Source organism: Xenopus laevis, chromosome 4L (genome assembly GCF_017654675.1).
Source record: "Xenopus laevis strain J_2021 chromosome 4L, Xenopus_laevis_v10.1, whole genome shotgun sequence".
NCBI classification, from domain to species: domain Eukaryota; kingdom Metazoa; phylum Chordata; class Amphibia; order Anura; family Pipidae; genus Xenopus; species Xenopus laevis.
The window spans coordinates 41,100,940-41,119,643 of NC_054377.1; the positions used below are offsets into that span (position 1 = coordinate 41,100,940).

At 40.3% G+C, this 18,704-nt stretch overlaps 1 protein-coding gene across 2 annotated transcripts in view; it reads right to left on the reverse strand.

Annotated features, from left to right (window-relative positions):
* bcar1.L (BCAR1, Cas family scaffold protein L homeolog) overlaps positions 1-8,665 on the reverse strand; it is an 80,441-nt gene extending 71,776 nt beyond the window's left edge. Inside the window, exon 1 of one of the 2 annotated variants that reach the window (XM_018256557.2) lies at positions 8,048-8,665. Coding sequence is in view for 1 of the 2 variants with exons in the window: in NM_001089651.1 (NP_001083120.1) it covers positions 8,048-8,059 (12 nt within the window). In the remaining variant the exon portion in view is untranslated. 2 annotated transcript variants of the gene reach the window in all.
* Between the last annotated feature and the right edge of the window lie 10,039 nt (positions 8,666-18,704).

Below are 18,704 nucleotides of genomic sequence, written 5' to 3' on the forward strand. Positions count from 1 at the left end.
TAGCTTTATGCCATGGTCATGGCATGCATGCCATGGGTACATGAGTGTATACATATGTGCATTACTGACACATTTACATATCTACCAATCCATCCAGTGATTCACTGCTATGATTATTTATACAATTGTTATATGGTTAGCCAGTAATTTATAGTTGCCAATATTATATACACTGAAAATTCTGAAGGACTTTCAAATTACTGTTTGTGTGAGCGCATGTATTTGGGCTGAATTTAAAAATTAATTATTGATATATTTATTTATTGTAGTGTTTTTATAAAGAGGTATAGGCTGGCCAAATTTAAGGGGTTATTTATTAAATTACGATTTTTTTTCGCCTTTTAAACGGAAAGAAACAAAATGTTTTCATTCAAAAAAAACCCTCGAACTTTTTGGGATTTATTTATTAAAGTGTACTGATAAATAAGGGGGGAAAAATCTGTGTGGATTTGGTCAGAATAGTTTTCAGAAAATTCTGAGAAATTTTCACATTTTCAAATAAAACCCCTGAATGTACAAAAATAAATATGATATTAGATTATCATCATTCATCATCATTCTTAGTATTAACCCTGTAATAAGTATGTGATCATTAGTTGCCAGAATTGGACATTGTTCAATTACTAGACAACTGTTTTACTGGCTTCCTTCTGATAGTTAAGTACTTTAATTTAAAGTGCTTTTATGAATAAGACTTTTATCCCGCTAGAGAGAGTGAATGCATGAAAGCCTGTGAAAGACAGTTCCAATGTGGCAGACTGAATTTCAGTATGGGAGACTGGCTTCCTTTTATTTCCATGGATTGGCTTCTAACAATTTGCAAGATTATCTATCTCCTTTTGTGATCTGAGATTTCTAGGAAGTGAAGCTGCTTGACACCATCACTCATGGGGACTCATTTACAACTCGCAGCTGCAAGGACAACACTACTTTTTTTGTGAACGATACATTTTTGCCAAACATCAGCCAGACGTGAAGTGTAATGTGCAGATCTTGGATGGATGCTTCTTTACAATGGGACCCTGTCTCTTACTGCAGTCATCAGCAGACAATATGTACGGGACAGCAGTGGCCCTCTTCATTCAGCACATTTTCCCTATATGTCTCTAGTCCAAAAAGAATTTCTCATCCTTGAAACTTACTCAGTGGCTGCTAAGTACTTGTAATGCCAGGCTGAAGTAAATGCAGAACAGAATGAGAGGAGAACACGCGGAGCAGAGAGGCACACTAGGGCTCATTTATGCCCACGTTCATTAAAGGTACTTGCAACCAAATGCACTCATCACACTTCCACCGCATTGTGGGGAAAAACAGGCAATTGCACTAGTAATTGCACTTTGCTCACTGCGTCAGGGTAAGTGAATTCACCCTACTTTATTTTTGTGGGAGATATTAGTACTGCCCCACTTACATGATATCATTAGTCAGAGCCCTCCCCTCAGCTGACTGAAAGTTCTCCATTACACTGACTGGCATTTTATGACTAGCATATCTGATAGATATTAGTCTATTTGTATGGTTTAGTATTCAATCTTTACATGACTCACTAGACTACATGTGGTTTAAACTAATCTATGTGAGTAAGAATTCCTTAATGTGAGCTGCCTTGTAACCTTACTCTGCCAGAGGGCAAACAATGCTTATTTAGCTCTGTCTGTGGTGGTGAGAAGGTTAATCACATGGAGTCCATTTTGCCTGAGAATGTCTGGTCCGTCTCCAGGATTCATAACACAGCCACACTTCCTTAGGTCAAGTGGCTCCTGTCCCACCTTCCTTCCCTTGTTAGTATTTGTTCTATCCAGCGTGTATCAAAAAGAAACACTTTACCAGAAGACACACACAAAAAAAAAACCAGACACACTTCCAAACAGGAATGTACACAAACAGCGCCTTGAAGCACAACTTGGTCAGGACTTGTTAGCAAGCTGACACCTGCATGTTCACGCTTAGAATTTAACCCAAGGGTATAAAAACTAAACAGCGCGTTGTCCCTATGTTTACAATTATACTGCCACAAGTTGTAAATTGTCTACAACGAGCAGTACACTTATTGTGTATTGGGAGTAGTAACTATCTATGGTTCAATTAAAGTGTGCAGATCTCGGAATGTGTAGAAATATTTCTGTGATAGTCAATTATGAGAATGTAAGCAGATGTACCTTGTATAAGGTATGATTGCCAATGTGTACTTGCATGAGAGAGATATGGTGAAATGAAAGCTATAAAGTACGGTATACAATTGTTTGCATTTCCTACAAAACTGTGATGCATGTGTTTTCTCACAGCTGAAGGAATATACCTAACCAGTGCTTGAAGTATATGTAAACATACATATCACATGTGTCTTAGGAATAATTTAATTATCAGAGGTTTATAAAAAAAAAAAAAAGAATTGGCACTGTGTGAACAGAAGGAATATTGATAAATAACACACAGGGCCCTAAGGACATGTGTCCCTTAAAGGAGAACTGAACCCTAAAAATGACCATTGCTACAAATGCCATGTGTTATATAATGAACTAATTGCACCAGCCTAAAGTTTTAGTTTGTTAATAGCAGCAATGATCCAGGACTTCCAACTTGTCACAGGGCGTCACCAGCTTGGAAAGTGTCTGTGACACTCAGGGCCGGAACTTGGGGTAGGCAGAAGACGTAGGTGGGGGCGCCAAGCACGTACCTCTTCTTTCGCTGCCATGTATTAATTATCTGTATTAATTACTAATCAGCCTTATATTGTGACATTTATATTCTATGTGTACTGTATATTGTGAGTTGGCACCTAAGCTCAGCACAGAGCATGTGCAGTGAATCAGTAGAAAAAAAGACAGGGAGCTACTGGGGCAGATCTTTACTACTAATGGGCTGTGGTTGCCTAGGGCAGGTACAGAAGCGCACAACATAATGTACAACTTTCCTACCTACTTCTTTAGTTAAGTTTTAGTTCTCCTTTAAGATTATCCAATAGTCGCATTGGTGTGCAATGGGAGCCAGAAAAAAGATTAGCCCAACTATTTTTAAAATGTAATATGATACCATTCATAAATCCCCCAAGGAACTATGCTTCAAGAATAAGGGGAAATTTAGGAATACATTTTCCAGTGACAGAGGAAATATCATCAGACTGAGGTACTTTTTTGTGTACGAAATTTGCCCAGTAAGTTCTTCCTTGGGTTATATATACCAAATGCCTGGAAACTCATCTGGGAAAGTTTACCAAGGTGGTTTCTGCAGTGCATTATTCTAGAAGGTCACTCAGCTTGTATTTGTAAATAAATGATTCAAAAGTATAACAAACTAGTTGCCCCTTCAGATAAATGCAGTTTGGTCAACCCAAAACTGTTTTTAAAGGGTGTTTTAGCCATTCAGAAATTTAACATGTTAACAATCCTTCCCTACTACCAGTAGTTCTGTATATCTTCAGGTAAATGTTTAACTTGCTGAAGTTTCTATGAAATAATAAGCTACCCTTAGGTGAGGTTGAACTATGCCAGATATTTCACAAGACAGAGATCCAAGCAAATAATTTACAGAGGCTTACGCTGGCTCTGAATGAAAATGACTCACTGAACAGCTATATAACAGCTACCCTTAGGCCAGATACTCTTCAAGCCCATTTTTTTATGTAGCTCAGATATGATGAGCATAAGCCCAAATTCACTTGTTTTTAGTATGCACCATACACTAGTTTTATAAGAATGTTTTCTTCGAAATGCAAAGCCTCTGCTGGAAAGCTAGAAATGCTAGTAAAAGCTAGTTATGAAGGTGCCACAAGGGAGAAATATTGTATGCGTGAGAGGCATTAAAGAGAGCGAAGCCCTTCAATACTTTATTAGAAATCAGGGGTCCATTATGGGGGAAAATCAGCTAGAGGTGCAAAGTACTGCCGTCAGTTGTTTTAAATGATATTAAAAGTGATATAGGGACACAAGACATGTATTTGCTAAGAACCTGGGAATCTGATTAGATAAACAGTTCTTGCAGCAGCATTTTACAAGGTGTGGATGGGAGCTGTTACTTTATGGAAAGACTGAGTAAAGTTTCAATATAGCAGTTGTGTTAGGAGACAATATGGAATACATCCCTTGAACCCAGCTGCCTAAAAATTGTGTGATGTTAAGGTCCTCAGAAGCAAGTGGGCAGTGTGATCAGCAGTGTGATCAACACACTTGCTTCAGAGGCAAAAAAAAAATGCAACATAATTCAATTGTTACCAGGAAGATAGGAGTGGTTCATGGACTCCTATCAAAGTGTTTTATCTGACCTTTAGAACACTGTGCTCTCATTAGAGTAGGTTAGCAGGTGTTCGTGTTTGTACCATGTAGCAACCAACCTGACCTCAGTTATACCTGTAGAGTTGCAGAAGAAAAAATATGAACCCCCATATACTATTGACAGCCCGAGGAAAACACAATGGTCTGCTTCATTTTGAGACACACAAGCAATCTCTTTTTAGGCTGGGCCTGACAATTACAGGCAGGATAGTGAAAGGACTTGGGTATAGCCATTTTAAGGCAGATAAAAGCTGCCAACTAAGACCAAGCTTATTAACCAGTGTATACGGCCCTCTGACAGGCTTCCCCAACTGACAAGCAGATCTTGCACTTTATTTTTGTTGGGTTTTCATGTGTTTACTTATTGTTCACCCAATGCATTCTATTGTGCTGCAGGAAATTAAGATGTTTTAATCCTATACTATAATAACTGCATGCTACACAAACTGTTATACTGTTTATATAGATGCTCACTAGAAATAATACAGATATTTTAGCAATTCTAGGGTGATGCTACTTGGGATGAGAAAGATGAGGAGGGCCCAAAGCAAGAGCTATTCATCCTTTATATTGTTCTGCTTCTACAAAGTATATTATATACTGTACAAAATCTAGCAGTGTCGTAACCATGACTACTAATATTTCCATCTGACTCCTAACTTTTTCAGATATTTTATACAGTATATAAATTCCACCCCTCTGGCTCCTAAAAGCATATGTCTGGTTCTTACATTTGTCTTACTGGCTCCAAGCCTCTTTATTCATTTTCCATCCCTGGATATATGCATTTATGCAATAATTATATCATCCATCACACGTCAGAGGCTATCGGCAGAGGCAAACGCGCTATTTATTTCCGCCACTCCATATAATTTGCAGAACAATGTGATTGGTTTCACATGTGGACAAAAAGAAAGAAGGGAAAAAGACGCATATGACCTTATTTATGTTGAGCAGATTTCATTTTTGGCCACAACACAAAAGCAAGGCATTGTATGTAATTTAATATCTGAAAACTATGTGAGTTGTGCAGATCTATTGTACATAAAAGAAGGGGGCCAAAAGGAAATCCCCTCAGGATGCTGAGAGACTGAAAAATATAATATACCTGTGGGAGCTCTGTTTACACTACAACTTTGTGCATTATCTTACAGACACTATAGGGGTAATTTAAGAACACACCTGCTATAGCGGATTCTCTTAAATGGACACCATCGAGACCATATTGATGTATTTTATGAGGTACTTCCGCCTGATTGGCAACGCATCCATTCTGTCTCTTCTAATAAAAGCTGCAAAACTGAGCTTACTGATGTTAGGGAACCCACAGCATATTGCATCAATAAGTACACCAGACTTGCATCTAATGAATCAGATGCAAATGCTGTGTTAAATGCTCAATCTGGAAGTGACTTAACCCCCACTCTTAATATATGCTAGATGTAACTTCCACTTCCAAAATAACTTTGAGCAGACAACTGCAGATTGAATATCGAAAGTAAGTCTCTGATTGGTTGCTTTAAGATATTGCAATGGTACAAATTTACCCATTGTTAGTATATATGGCCCCCATTTGGTTCAGAAGGGGTGGTCTTATGCTTGGCCTCGGCACGGAAAGTAGTACTAATTTAATCTGTTACAGCATGATCTAAAAATAATTCATGTGATTAATGTTGATAATGTACTGGACAAATTCACTAGAAATTCAATGGATAAATAGTAACAGAATGAGAAGGGTGATTCTGGCACACACATTCATAAACATACTAGTAAATGTATGTACAAACCTACATGTGCATCCGGAATTGGATCCCACATAACTAAAGATTGATGTGTATAAAAATGTACATAAACAGATGGAAATTTGACCTGGTGTACACTGCCAGGTAACACACCAGTCTGACAAAAGAGATGGCAAAATGCCTAGATGTCTGTAATATGGGAATCTTGTTACTGGCTTCCTGTAATTTCTGCTGCTTTTAGGGGGGGTTATTGTATGCACCCCTCCTATTTTGCACACTAACAGGCTGTCCTTGTATCCTCTCATTGACTTACATTTTAATATTACATTGTGTGAGCCTTGTTGCCCCATCTCTGGCACAATGTCACAATTTGTAACCACAAAGCTCACAACTGTTTAAACAGTGAACACATGCAGCAGCCTCTGTGTCTCCCAAATCTTACAATCTGCTTTACTGCTGGCAGCCATTCCAGTTATCAGTTCTGGACCAACTTGCTCATATTTAGCTTAAGGTCCCCATAGACACAAAGATTTCTCTTGCCGAACGACCGATTTTAGCAAAGTCCGACCAATCGGACGATCGAACATCTTACGATTTTTAGGCCGACATCTGTCAGGAAATTGATCGACCAGTTTAAAAAATCTTTGTCGGTCCCAGTGCAATCTATCTATGTTTGCAGAGCTAAGCAGGCAGCTACCCTTTGTTTTCCTGTCAAATTGGTGTTTTTAGTTGATGGACAATTCAAACGATCGTAAGATCGGTCCGAGATAATCGTGGTCTCACGATGACGATCGGATCTTTTAAAAATCTCAACATCTACGGCCAGCTTTAGAGCCCATCCCATATGATTTCCTCTACCTCACAACCGACTGGACTAGTTATTGGCAATTTTATTCCTCACTAATGCCCTGTCTGTCTCTGTAAAGGTGGCCGATAAAAGCTGCCAACAAACCGAGTCGGCAGCTTATTGGTCCGTGTATGCGGCCCTCCGACGGGCTTCCCCGATCGATATCTGGCCGAAAGTTGGCCAGATGTCGATTGGACGAGACTAAAAATCCCGTTGGATCGTGGGCCGCATCTGCTCGTTGATGCGTCCCGCGATCCGACCGCCCATTACCCATCGTGAGGATCCGATCGTTGGGCCTTAGGGCCCACGTTCGGATCAGCCCGATATTGTGTCCTGCGATCCGACCCGTTACCCATCGTTACGATCCTATCGTTGGGCCCTAGGGCCCACGTTCGGATCAGCCCGATATTGCCCACCTCAAAGTGGGCATATCGGAGAGAGATCCGCTCGTTTGGCGACATAGCCAAACGAGCGGATCTCTCCGTGTATGGCCACCTTTATATCATTATCATTAACTGCCTCCTCCATCACCTTTCTCCTGCCTGAAGTCCTTTCTCCCTACTCAAACCTCTATCCTTCTGTAAGGGTTAGTTCACACGAGGAGATTTGTGGAGATTCTGTGCGAAAATCTCCGCGAACTGTGCGACAATCTCCGCGGACTACCTCCGCGAGTCTTCCCATCTGCTATAATGAAAAGTCTCCTGCGATAAAGCACACGTGGGGCTGCGTTATTCGAAGTTGCCTCACGAGGAAACTTCGTATGACTTCGGGAAACTAAGCGCCGCGTGTGCTTTAGCGCTGGTGACTTTTCATTAAAGCGGATGGGAAGACACGCGTAGGCAGTTCAGGGAGATTGTCGCCCAGAAGAAGAAGCGATTTGTCGCACAAAATCTTCCAGAATCTCCTCTTGTGAACTAACCCTAAAGAAAACTCAAAAAGTATAAGAGATTTCAAACGTGCGATCCTCCAGCTGTTGTTTCACTAAAACTCACTACACCTCCTAGTGGTCTGCTGAGAGGGTCGGCACTAGGACCGGTAATGAGCAGTGACTGGAAGGTCGCAGGTTGGGCATTGCCGCTCGGCTGGCAGCGCGCTCACCTTCCCCCACTCTCCAGTATTGTCTCTCCCAATTGCCAGTTCTCCCCTGCGCCGGAGAGGAAACAGACAGGACAAATCTCAGCACTCACCAGATAGTTCATTGTTCCAGCTCAGTCTGCTCCCCCCGATGTGCGTGGAATCCGAGCTGCTTGCTGGAGCCGATATGGAGCCTACAGACGCTTGACCGAGCCGATCAGTCTATAGTCGGCATCTCCCTGTGCCGGTTATTGGATCCGATCGGTAACCAAGTGAGATGTGACAATGTCCTGGTGGCGCTGAGTCTTTGTCTGCCAGGCGATCACTGTCTCCGTTCAGTGGCTTCTGTCATCCTTCCTGTCGGAGCCCCAGGCGATAGCGAATGTATCCCGGTCAGTGACAGGATCTCCGCGCTCTCAGTATCGCTTATCCGGCTTGCTACAGGCAATGCTAGCAGCACGGTACTATTGGCTCCTTCTCCCCACAGTCTCTGCCTTCCACGGCAGTCTCTCCCAGGCAGTCTCCCCGTGTGACAGTCAGCGGGTGTCTCTCAGGCCGGCAGTCTCTCGGGCAGGCAGGGGAGGAGTAGATTCCGAGGGAGAGCGAACATTATCCCATCAATGCCCCTTTGCCAAGGTTCGCTCCCATTGGTTACTCGGTCTTTCCCATGCAAATAAGGGGAGAGGGCGGGGCTTGGGAGGTGTGACGCTACTTCAGTCTGGAGCCCTGAGGCTTGGGATTTATGGCAGGATTACTGGAGGATGGAGGGAATAACAGGAATTCTTACTGGCCTTAGGCTTTAGACGCGGGGAAGAATCCCCCGCTCATCTGTGCTTCTTCCAGGAAACTGCCCCTAATCCTTCGCCTATGGCTCAGGGCTGACTACGGAACTCGGTTTTCCGCTAGGGGAGCCATCTTCTCCTTGAGGAAGTTTGTTCACTGAATCTCGCCGCTTTTTATCCGGTCATTTGAGCCTTTGTGCCTTGTTTGGCTAAACGTTGCTCAACGCCTACATTTTTTTTATTGTGGTTCTTCGCTGTTCTTTCTAGATACAACAATACTCATGTCCAGTGTGAATTCATTGCTTGGCAAAATCCAAGCAAGCATTTGGGACACTGAAAGTAGTTTTCTGGAGTGGAACAATGGTACACCCTTTTGTTCTGTTGAGAAGTTAAACTATTTTTAAATACATACATACTAGAGTAGTAGTTATAGCTGTTTCTGTCAGGGGAGTAATTAACTACAGAGGAACAGACCCTGTGGCAGACCATGAGGCCCTAATTCTTATACAATTTCAATAAATATTGGCAAAACACATCAACCTCTAGACATTTTGGGGGCCTGAAAAATAATTTGCAGTTGGGCTCATTAATATCTATTTACACCACTGGTTTCTATCCATATCTTAAAAAAACTGCAGACGACTACAACTTCCTGAGATAAATAACCCATTCCTTACTGATAAGCTAAATCATTCTTTTTTTTATATATAAAAGATAGAACTACAAGAAGGATTTATTCAGGTTTTGTAGCTTACATTTTATCTGACCAACAGGATTCTGTCATGAAACGGCAAGAGATTTTATGTGTCTGTGTATCTTGACAGCGCTATATAAATAAATGATGATGTGTCTGACATTATATATTTCAATGAGAAGTATCAAACCCTTGACCACGTGGTAGCTCCAGGCAGCGGCGTTTCAGGAGCTGCTGCCGCCCACCTCCCGCTTTCAACATTTAGCGTCGGAGTGGGTCCAGGGGGGGCCTCATCACTAGTGCTTCAACAGGTCCGGACTGAGAATTAAAATAGGCCCTGACATTTCAGGTACACAGAGGCCCAATCAGCCCACATAGAGGCCCAAACAGCCCTCACCAGCCCACTAAATACTGACTTTCTATGGGACCTTATAGCAGCCTATTTGGCATTTGCCAGAACCCACAGATTGCCAGTCCGGGCCTGGCTGCAAGTGCTATTGTGCTTGCTGCACTAGCAGAGCCAAATTTCAATGTTAGAAAATGGAAATTCGGCTCTTAAAGTTACCAAAGGTGGCTTTTTGATGCCACTGCTGTCTGCTCCATGCCGCCTGAGGCAAGGTTCTCACCTTGCCTCATGGCAGGAGTGGCCCTTGCTCCAGGGATCCCACAGCGCCCTGCATCAATTGCCGCAGTGCAGCTACAGCAAAAGAAAAGGGTGAAACATCAGGAAATTAAGCCAGGCAGACTTTGAAAATTTGTATTGCAGCGTGCAGTTGCATTCATTTTTGGCAAATCTGGTACAATTGCTACACATACAACAATATTTCTGTAGCTTTACCATAAAGAAAGAAGTTTGAGGAAGAGCACCAAAAACAGTTGCTATGGCAACTGCCTGAAAGTGCTCGCGTTCAGGAAATTGGTTCTTGGAAACAACAATCAGCAGGCAAGGGCTTTCCTGCCATGGCATGTGGGTTGATTTCAGACTACTAAAAATCATCTAAAAACCAAAGTGCCCCAAATCATCCAGTGTACCATTATAGTCCAAACCCATTGGCATTATACAGTGAGCCAGTGTATTATTGTGTATTTATAGACTTTACATGCTGCATTTCTTGTGCTTGACTGGCGCTAAATAGATGACAGATTAGAGGGTTGTAATTGGAATATGAACACAATATATGTGTTTTTAAAAGCTCAGCATTAGTGATGAGCGAAAAATTCACCATGTGTTTTGTTAAAAAAACACCAATAGACGCCAATGCATTTTCAAAAACAAAATGTTTTTCGTGCAAATTTTTCAGTAAAGCGAAAATCGTCAGATTCTCCGATCACTGCTCAGCATGTGTTTGTAAGCACATTAAAAAAGCTTGTGTGTCACGTGATAAGTGGGAACGTGATAGGGACTATAGAGGAAGCAGACCCTGCAGTCGGGGGTCCCAGGGAACAGGGGGGCCTGAACCATGGGGGTCTGCTTTGTCTATATGAGTATGAAACTCAGAGCTTTTCATTACTGTGAGTGGGAAGAAAGTATGCAGCAAGCTTGAGACGCTGTGGGGGTGTGGGCTGGGCCAGGTAGGGCAGGGGGAACCCGGTGCACACAAGTAACGTCAATGGTAATAGCTGTAAAGCACTCTGGATTATGTTGGCGATATTTACATTAACGGTAATACTTTCTACCATTATATTTCTACCCCTGTAGTATAATTTGGTTAATTGCCACAGAAACTTTGATTTGCACCAGTACTTGCAAAGCCAGCCAATGGCATCATGATTTACCCATTTCACTTTGGGCAGTGGCACACTGGGGGATTTTAGGCACTTTGGCTCTATGTCTAGGGCTCACATCTTCTGGGGAGAATATTAATTTGTGTGAAATAAGTTTTATTGCTTCTGGAACACATTTTATTTAAAAAAAGAAAAAAAGTCTGTGAATGTTACATCTAGATTTATGTTCATTTATATTTTGAAACACCAATATTCTTTATTTTTTGCAAGCAGCATTGAACCACATGACAGAAGTCCTGTGTTTGACACCCTTTGCCTAATAATCAGCTATAGTTCTATAGTTTTCATAGGACCATAGCTTCCCTCAAATACGGTATAGTAATATATATATATATATATATATATATATATATATATATATATATATATATATATATATATATAAATATATATATATATATATATATATATATATGAAACAAGGGAAAGTTGTGCTCACCACTAATTTTTAAAAACATTAGACGGGGGTGCAATGAGGCTGTGACCACAAAATACATATAGACAAATACAAGAGGTCCTCTGCACTCTTGTATTTGTCTATATGTATTTTGTGGTCACAGCCTCATTGCACCCCCGCCTCATGTTTTTAAAAATTAGTGGTGAGCACAACTTTCCCTTGTTTCTTATAGTTATACAGGAGCTGTGACCAGCTCCTTGTTGTAGCTCCCACCCTTCCCAGCTATAGTCAGGTGATCCCACTGGTGTCTAATAAAAGGGCAGCCAAGTTTGGGAGTTTTACTTTGAAAGCAGCTAGTAAGTTGCAGACAGACGCGACGATTCTTCTTACCGAATGACCGATTTTAGGGAAGCCCGACCAACCCTTCGAAATTATTGTGCGGTTAGTGGGATTTGAACGATCGTATATCGTACAATTTTTCGGCCGACATCTGTCAGGAAATTGATCGGCCAGGTCAAAAAATCTTTGTCGGTCCCAGTGCAATCTATCTATGTTTGCAGGGCCAAGCAGGCAGCTCCCCTTTGTTTTCCTGGCAAATTGGTCTTTTTAGTTGATGGTAAATTCGTACGATCATTCTGAGAAGATCGTGGTCTCACGATCAGGATCTGATCTTTTAAAAATCTCAACATCTATGGCCAGCTTAAGTCCCTTTGTAAAATGTATAATTAAGCAATTGAATTCTTAATGAATCAGATGAAAATTGAGCGTAGGACTGGCCAGATGTGGGATGACTTTGACGTAGTTGGCCAGCTTAAATATATTGCAATATATGGACAAACAATCCCTGTTTTGTTTAAAGGGTAAGGCATTTTTCAGTAGCAGTATGCACAAAATGTCTCTGTCTTAAAAATATTGATAATGGGTTGAGTGCAGAGGACCTCTTGTTTTTGTCTATATATATATATATATATATATATATATATATATATATATATATATATATATATATATATATATATATATATATATATATATATATATATATATAATCATTTTCATTTTGGAAGCTGCTTGATTATAACATTTTCTAATTCACAGAATACACAGAAGTGCAGCAAGCCTTTACTGATTTATCTATGGCAAAACAGGGTCTATAAATGACCTTCAGCACTAAGCAATTTTGTTAATTAATACTCGGCGCCAGAAGAGTCCAAGCATGCTCAGGAGTGGGTTGCATCTATATGCTGTTTGTGTGAGACTGTTTGCTGGCAAATCTCATTAGAGCTATTTGAAGAATGTGAAATAGTTTCACTTACCTCGAGGTCATGGATTTTTCTTCTAAACATTATTTCCTTCCCACTAACACCCCCCCCCCCCAACACACACACTGTCTATTGGTTTTGCTTGTAAACTGAATATTAACCCTCTGACTTCATGAAGTGTTTGGATGCACCTCTGACAGAATACTAGGCAGTTATTATATTGTACCTATAAACGATCTGCAGCTCTGCACCACTGGGAAGTAATAAAACACAGACAAATGCTATAAATGGTGCTCCGTAGGGCTTTGTTGATATTTCATTCTATTTTCAACTTGCAGCTGCACTACTTGAGTTCTGCTACTGCCAGCCAGAACCAAAGGTTATTTTTGCTTAAGAGCAAATGGGTGAGCTAGGGGGATCAGTCACCTTCATCAGCACTCACACCGTGTTGGGACTTTGCTTCTGTTTTTAGGAGACATTCTTGTATTTATATTCCAGTGTCCCTAGCAAGTCACACCATAGATGCTTATGTAGGTATGTATATTTTTATTTATATAGCACTATTTATGTATTCAGCACTGAACATCAGAACAATAGGCTAATAGAACAAACAGGGGTTATTACAATAATAAATACAAAGTACAGTTGCAATAAAGATTAAAAGCTTAGTGTCAAAGACACAAGATGATGGATGTTCCTGCCCCATCTAAGTGAAATTATACAATTTCATTCATGAACTGGAGTGAAAAATCACTACACACTGATCAGAACTAGCATTTTTTTAAAGGAATTATGCTCTATAGGAAAACTGCAAAATCTTATGACCATGCTACTGCCCCAATGAGCCTTAATGTTAACATGCCAAAAACGGAAATGAACACAATTGACAAAAAAGGACGTATAGAGCATACAAGTTTTCTTTAGAAAATGTTTTTCCTTACTGTGATGTGTTATAAGTCTTATATTAAGATAAGTCTTCTTATAAATGTCTTCAGTACATTTTCAGCAAAGTTAATCTATCACCATATGATGTGAACCACTGCATGGCTGAATACCATAAGGCCTAGGCACACATTTCATTTTCTACACTAGCTGATAAAAAGTGATCCTGCCTGCATCCATCCTGTGTCTGTAGTGATGGAAATAAATGTGATCGGCGTGTCCCAATGACCACTGGTGGATCGCATTCCTTTTACTACACACACAATGGATGCGTAAAGAATCAGGCTTTTCTCTGCTGCCATTTTATACATCAGCTAAGAAAATGTTTTTGCCTAAAGGCCTCAAGGTTAAAGGCTCAGAATGGCCAGTTGGACCCCTTGCCTAGGACAATTGCAAGTCACCCATCCTTACATTCACTCCCATCCTTATAATCACTCTGAGCCTATGTAAATACCTATCATATTTGCCAGTTTCTCTAATTGCTGTAAGGGAGGGTCCAGGGTGTCAGGTTCTCTAGTCCTACACTGCAAGGGTATATTATTCATATATATTCATATAAGGAATAATGTACGTCATGGAAATATAGTCACAGAGGTGTTCAACTATACAGTACATAGGCACAAGGCTGCATATGTTGACATAATTTAATTATACAGTACATACATGCAATAAATGCACTGATGAGGAGATTGCTGCAGCTGCTGCTGCTTTGCCATGACCAGTCACTTTGACCTAATACCAAGTCCATGGATGATTCTTGAAAGTGGATTATCACATTTGTTTAAAAAAATGTGGAGGATTATGAGGATGTTGATAGGAAAAAGATCCAGAGCCAGTTAGAGACAAAACAGAATCAGGAAGCAGTCAGAAGCTAGCAAAGTTCATCTAAAATGTGATTTTTATTCACTTTTGGTTATGGTAAACTCTGTATTGTGAATGGGACTAGGAAAAGCATGTTTAAAAAAAATAGGATAATCAGAGGTCAGTTTTTTAGGTGCCAAAAATTACTTACAGAGCTTTAACTGGAAATGATGTGCTGTGATCCCCTAGTTTGCCACTGCTAACCTATGGTATCCTGTGGCAATACATGCTATGTACCGTATATACTCGAGTATAAGCCGAGTTTTTCAGCATCCAAAATGTGCTGAAAAAGTCTACCTCGGCTTATACTCGGGTCAACGGTACCCGACCCGAGTAGCTGAAATTGCAGTCACTTCTAATCATTCCTATACCAACAGTTCACTTGGGGAGAGACTGCAATATCCCACAATGTCCTCTGTTGGTTATATGAAAGAATAACAGTGCGCCCTCTGTTGGTTATATGAAAGAACAACAGTGACTGCAATATCACACAGAGCCATCTGTTGGTTATATGAAAGAATAACAGTGACTGCGATATCACACAGCGCCATCTGTTGGTTATATGAAAGAATAACAGTGACTGCAATATCACACAGCGCCCTCTGTTGGTTATATTAAAGAATAACACTGACTGCAATATCACACAGCACCCTATGTTGGTTATATGAAAGAATAACAGTGACTGCAATATCACACAGCACCCTCTGTTGGTTATATCAAAGAATAACAGTGACTGCAATATCACACAGCGCCCTCTGTTGGTTATATTAAAGAATAACAGTGACTGCAATATCACACAGCACCCTCTGTTGGTTATATGAAGGTTTAACAGTGATGGCAATATCACACAGCGCCCTCTGTTGGTTATACGAAAGATTAACAGTGATGGCAATATCACACAGCACCCTCTGCACATGGTAGTGGGACAGTGGGACAATGCACACAGTAATCCGTTTGGCAATTCTCTGTCACCATCAACTTTGCAAAGAAGTCCGGTTGATCGCTGGGGGGTCGCTTTGGCAGAATGTGCGCTGCTGGGAGACAGGGCTGTAGTTGTGTCTAGGCTTATACTAGAGTCAATAAGTTTTCCCAGTTTTCGTAGGTAAAACTAGGTACCTCGGCTTATACTCGGGTCGGCTTATACTCGAGTATATACGGTATTCTAATTTGTTCAGCTGAAATTGTAGTAAAGTTACCTGACTTCTATAAATGTAAAATGTCATTCTTTATGACATAATCTATATAGAAAATGGCATTAGAAGGGTCCTAAAATGAAGTCTTAAAGATGTTACTTTCCTTATTTATTAAGGTTAGAGTTGCATTTTCCACCACAATTCGCGTTTTTGAGTTTATTTTTTTGTCAAAACTCACATTTTCGGGTTAAAACAACTCAATTTTTTCAAGTTTTTAGAAAATAACTCAAATTTTTCTAGAGTTATTATACCACGACCCTGGAAATAGCTTGGATCTAAAAATAAAACCTGTCGAGGTCATGTAGGAGTCAATGGCAGAGGTCATTTGAACCATTTGAAGATGTTAACAGCCTGCATGATGTTTGAGCTTTTTTCAGAGGGTTTTGACTGAAAACTCGAATAATTAGAGCGATTCAAGTTTTTTCCTGTGAAAAACACGATTCATTTGAGTTTTTGGAACTCGCAAGTTCACAATTCGAACTTGCAGAATCTATTTTTTTCCATTTGATTTTTTCTTAAATAAGATACCATTCGAGTTTTGAGTTAATTCGAGGTATAAAAAACGTTTGCTAAATAACCCCCTAAATGTCTGGAAAGACTTATTTATGAGAGACCACATTTGTAGAATACCAGTATAAATAATCAGTCTACACATAACAGTTATGTTTGGTATGGTATAGCCAATTCTAAGCAAATTTTTAGTTCGTCTTCATTATTACATGTTTTTATAGTTTTTTTTAATTATTTGCCTTCTTCTAACTCTTTCCAGCTTTCAAGTAGTTGGTCACTGTCCCAGTTAAAAAAAATGCTCTGAATTGATATTTGTAGTTTTTATTACTCATGCCAGATGCTGGATTTTCTAATTCAGACTTTTCCATCCTCAATTGCATTACAATTATCTCATATGGCAGCATTGTTGGGTGGAATGGCAAGTACTGCTCTTTCACCGTCCTGGACTTCCATATTCCCCAAAGACCAAAATATAGCTTACTCCCTACAAAAAGGGGCTGCTGGGAGCTAATCCTATTCTGTTGGCTACAACTGAACTCTTCCTCAAAGCCACTAGACATGTCAGTTGACACGCTGGATCCTTTAAAGGAGAAGGAAACCCCCTGGGCGCAAACCCCCCCCTCCCCTGTGTTGCCCCCCCTCCCTCCTCCCCCCTGGCCTACTTGTTCCCCAAATGCCCCATGCGCCGAATGTCACTTCGTGACATTCGGCGCATGCGCAGTAAATCCGTACCGGTAACCGTTCCTACTGCGCATTCACCAGAAGACTCTGGTCAAAGCAGGAAGAAGACGCGCGTGGGAGAAGATGGCGACTGTGAACTCCGTGGACAGGACCTGCGCAGAGGGGTGAGTAACAAGTTAGGGGCATTTGCCTAGGGGGACAGGTAGGCCAGGGGGGGCAACACAAGTTGCAAATTATCTCAGAATATCACTCTATACATCATACTAAAAATTAAGTCAAAGGAAAACAAACCCTTTAAATAGGTAGATTAGCTAGGATTTTAAAGAAGATGTTCTGGGATGAGTGGGAGGTATAATCCAGATTTCAGCCTCTGAGTCTGTACTGAAGGCTGTAGGAATATGTAGCACCTAATGGAGTGAGAGGTATAAAGAACAGAAGCTCCACTAGAAGATGCCATCATTAAGGCAAATGTTAAAACACAATGTAAAAAATGTTCAAATGAAAGCAGTATGGTAGGATTTTGCCCTGTAATCTCATTTGCATTTGCTGCTGTATATATAGTATTTTTGTAGGAAGCAATTAACAATACACATGCTTCTACATGTGCTTTGCTTTCTTCATAATTGATTGGCCAAGGATGTAAACTAGTTCTAGTTCTACACCATCTGCATTCTGCAAGCAAATAATCTTCCACTTTTTAAAATAATGGACTCTCCCAGACACATAGGTTCCATGTTGCTTCAAATAGTAACAGGAAACATATTTGTCGTGTTTACATTTCACGCTGTGTTTACTTTTGTGTGTTTTACATATATTTTTTAAGTAGCAATGCCAGCCTTGTTTCAAATGATTCCTGAGTCTGTAGTCCTTTGCTGCCCTCTCACTAACTGTGGACCTTAGTGAAATACATATAAGTGTAAAGTAAACCACAATATTTCTGCCATGACAGTTGATTCACAGAAAGGCAAAACTCCATAAAGGCAGCTGATAAGACAAACTGGCGGCAAACCTCTTCCCAACTCAAAAGGGAAAATTGCAATGTTTACCTCAATTAATGATTTTATTTGATACCATTTAATATGTATTCCCCTTATTTCCAGAAATGCATCAAACACATGACTTATTTTCCATCACAAGTATGGAAATACAGAGGATCAGAATTCAACAAAACAACACCACAAATGGATGGCATTTAAGCCACAGACATGACTTGTGAGAAAGTCAGCATGGGTGTATAAACCGGTCTTTATCATAATTGGAGTAAAAGCATGTAGACCCCACATTGAGACTATTAATTGAAATGAGGTAAGTTCCATTTAATTTCATGTCTCACATAATACAGCTCAGATGAGCCTTTATGATGTGAACAAATTTAAATATGGTGATGCAGCGAACAGAGGAACTGCTGAAGCACTTCAGGTTATTCTATATTAACAAAATTCATTAACAGCAGTCATAAATGAGAGTGTCCAAAAACACAAAACATTTTCAAGCAATTATTGTACATCTAAAGCTAGTTGCTGCTGTAAAGAACTAAAGTGATACTTCAGTCTCAATGGATATCAGTTGACTTTTTGTCTGCACGACCCTCTTAAACAGTGCATAAATTTTTACATTTCATACTTTGTGGGTTATTTATCAAAGTGTGATTTTATCTCATGTT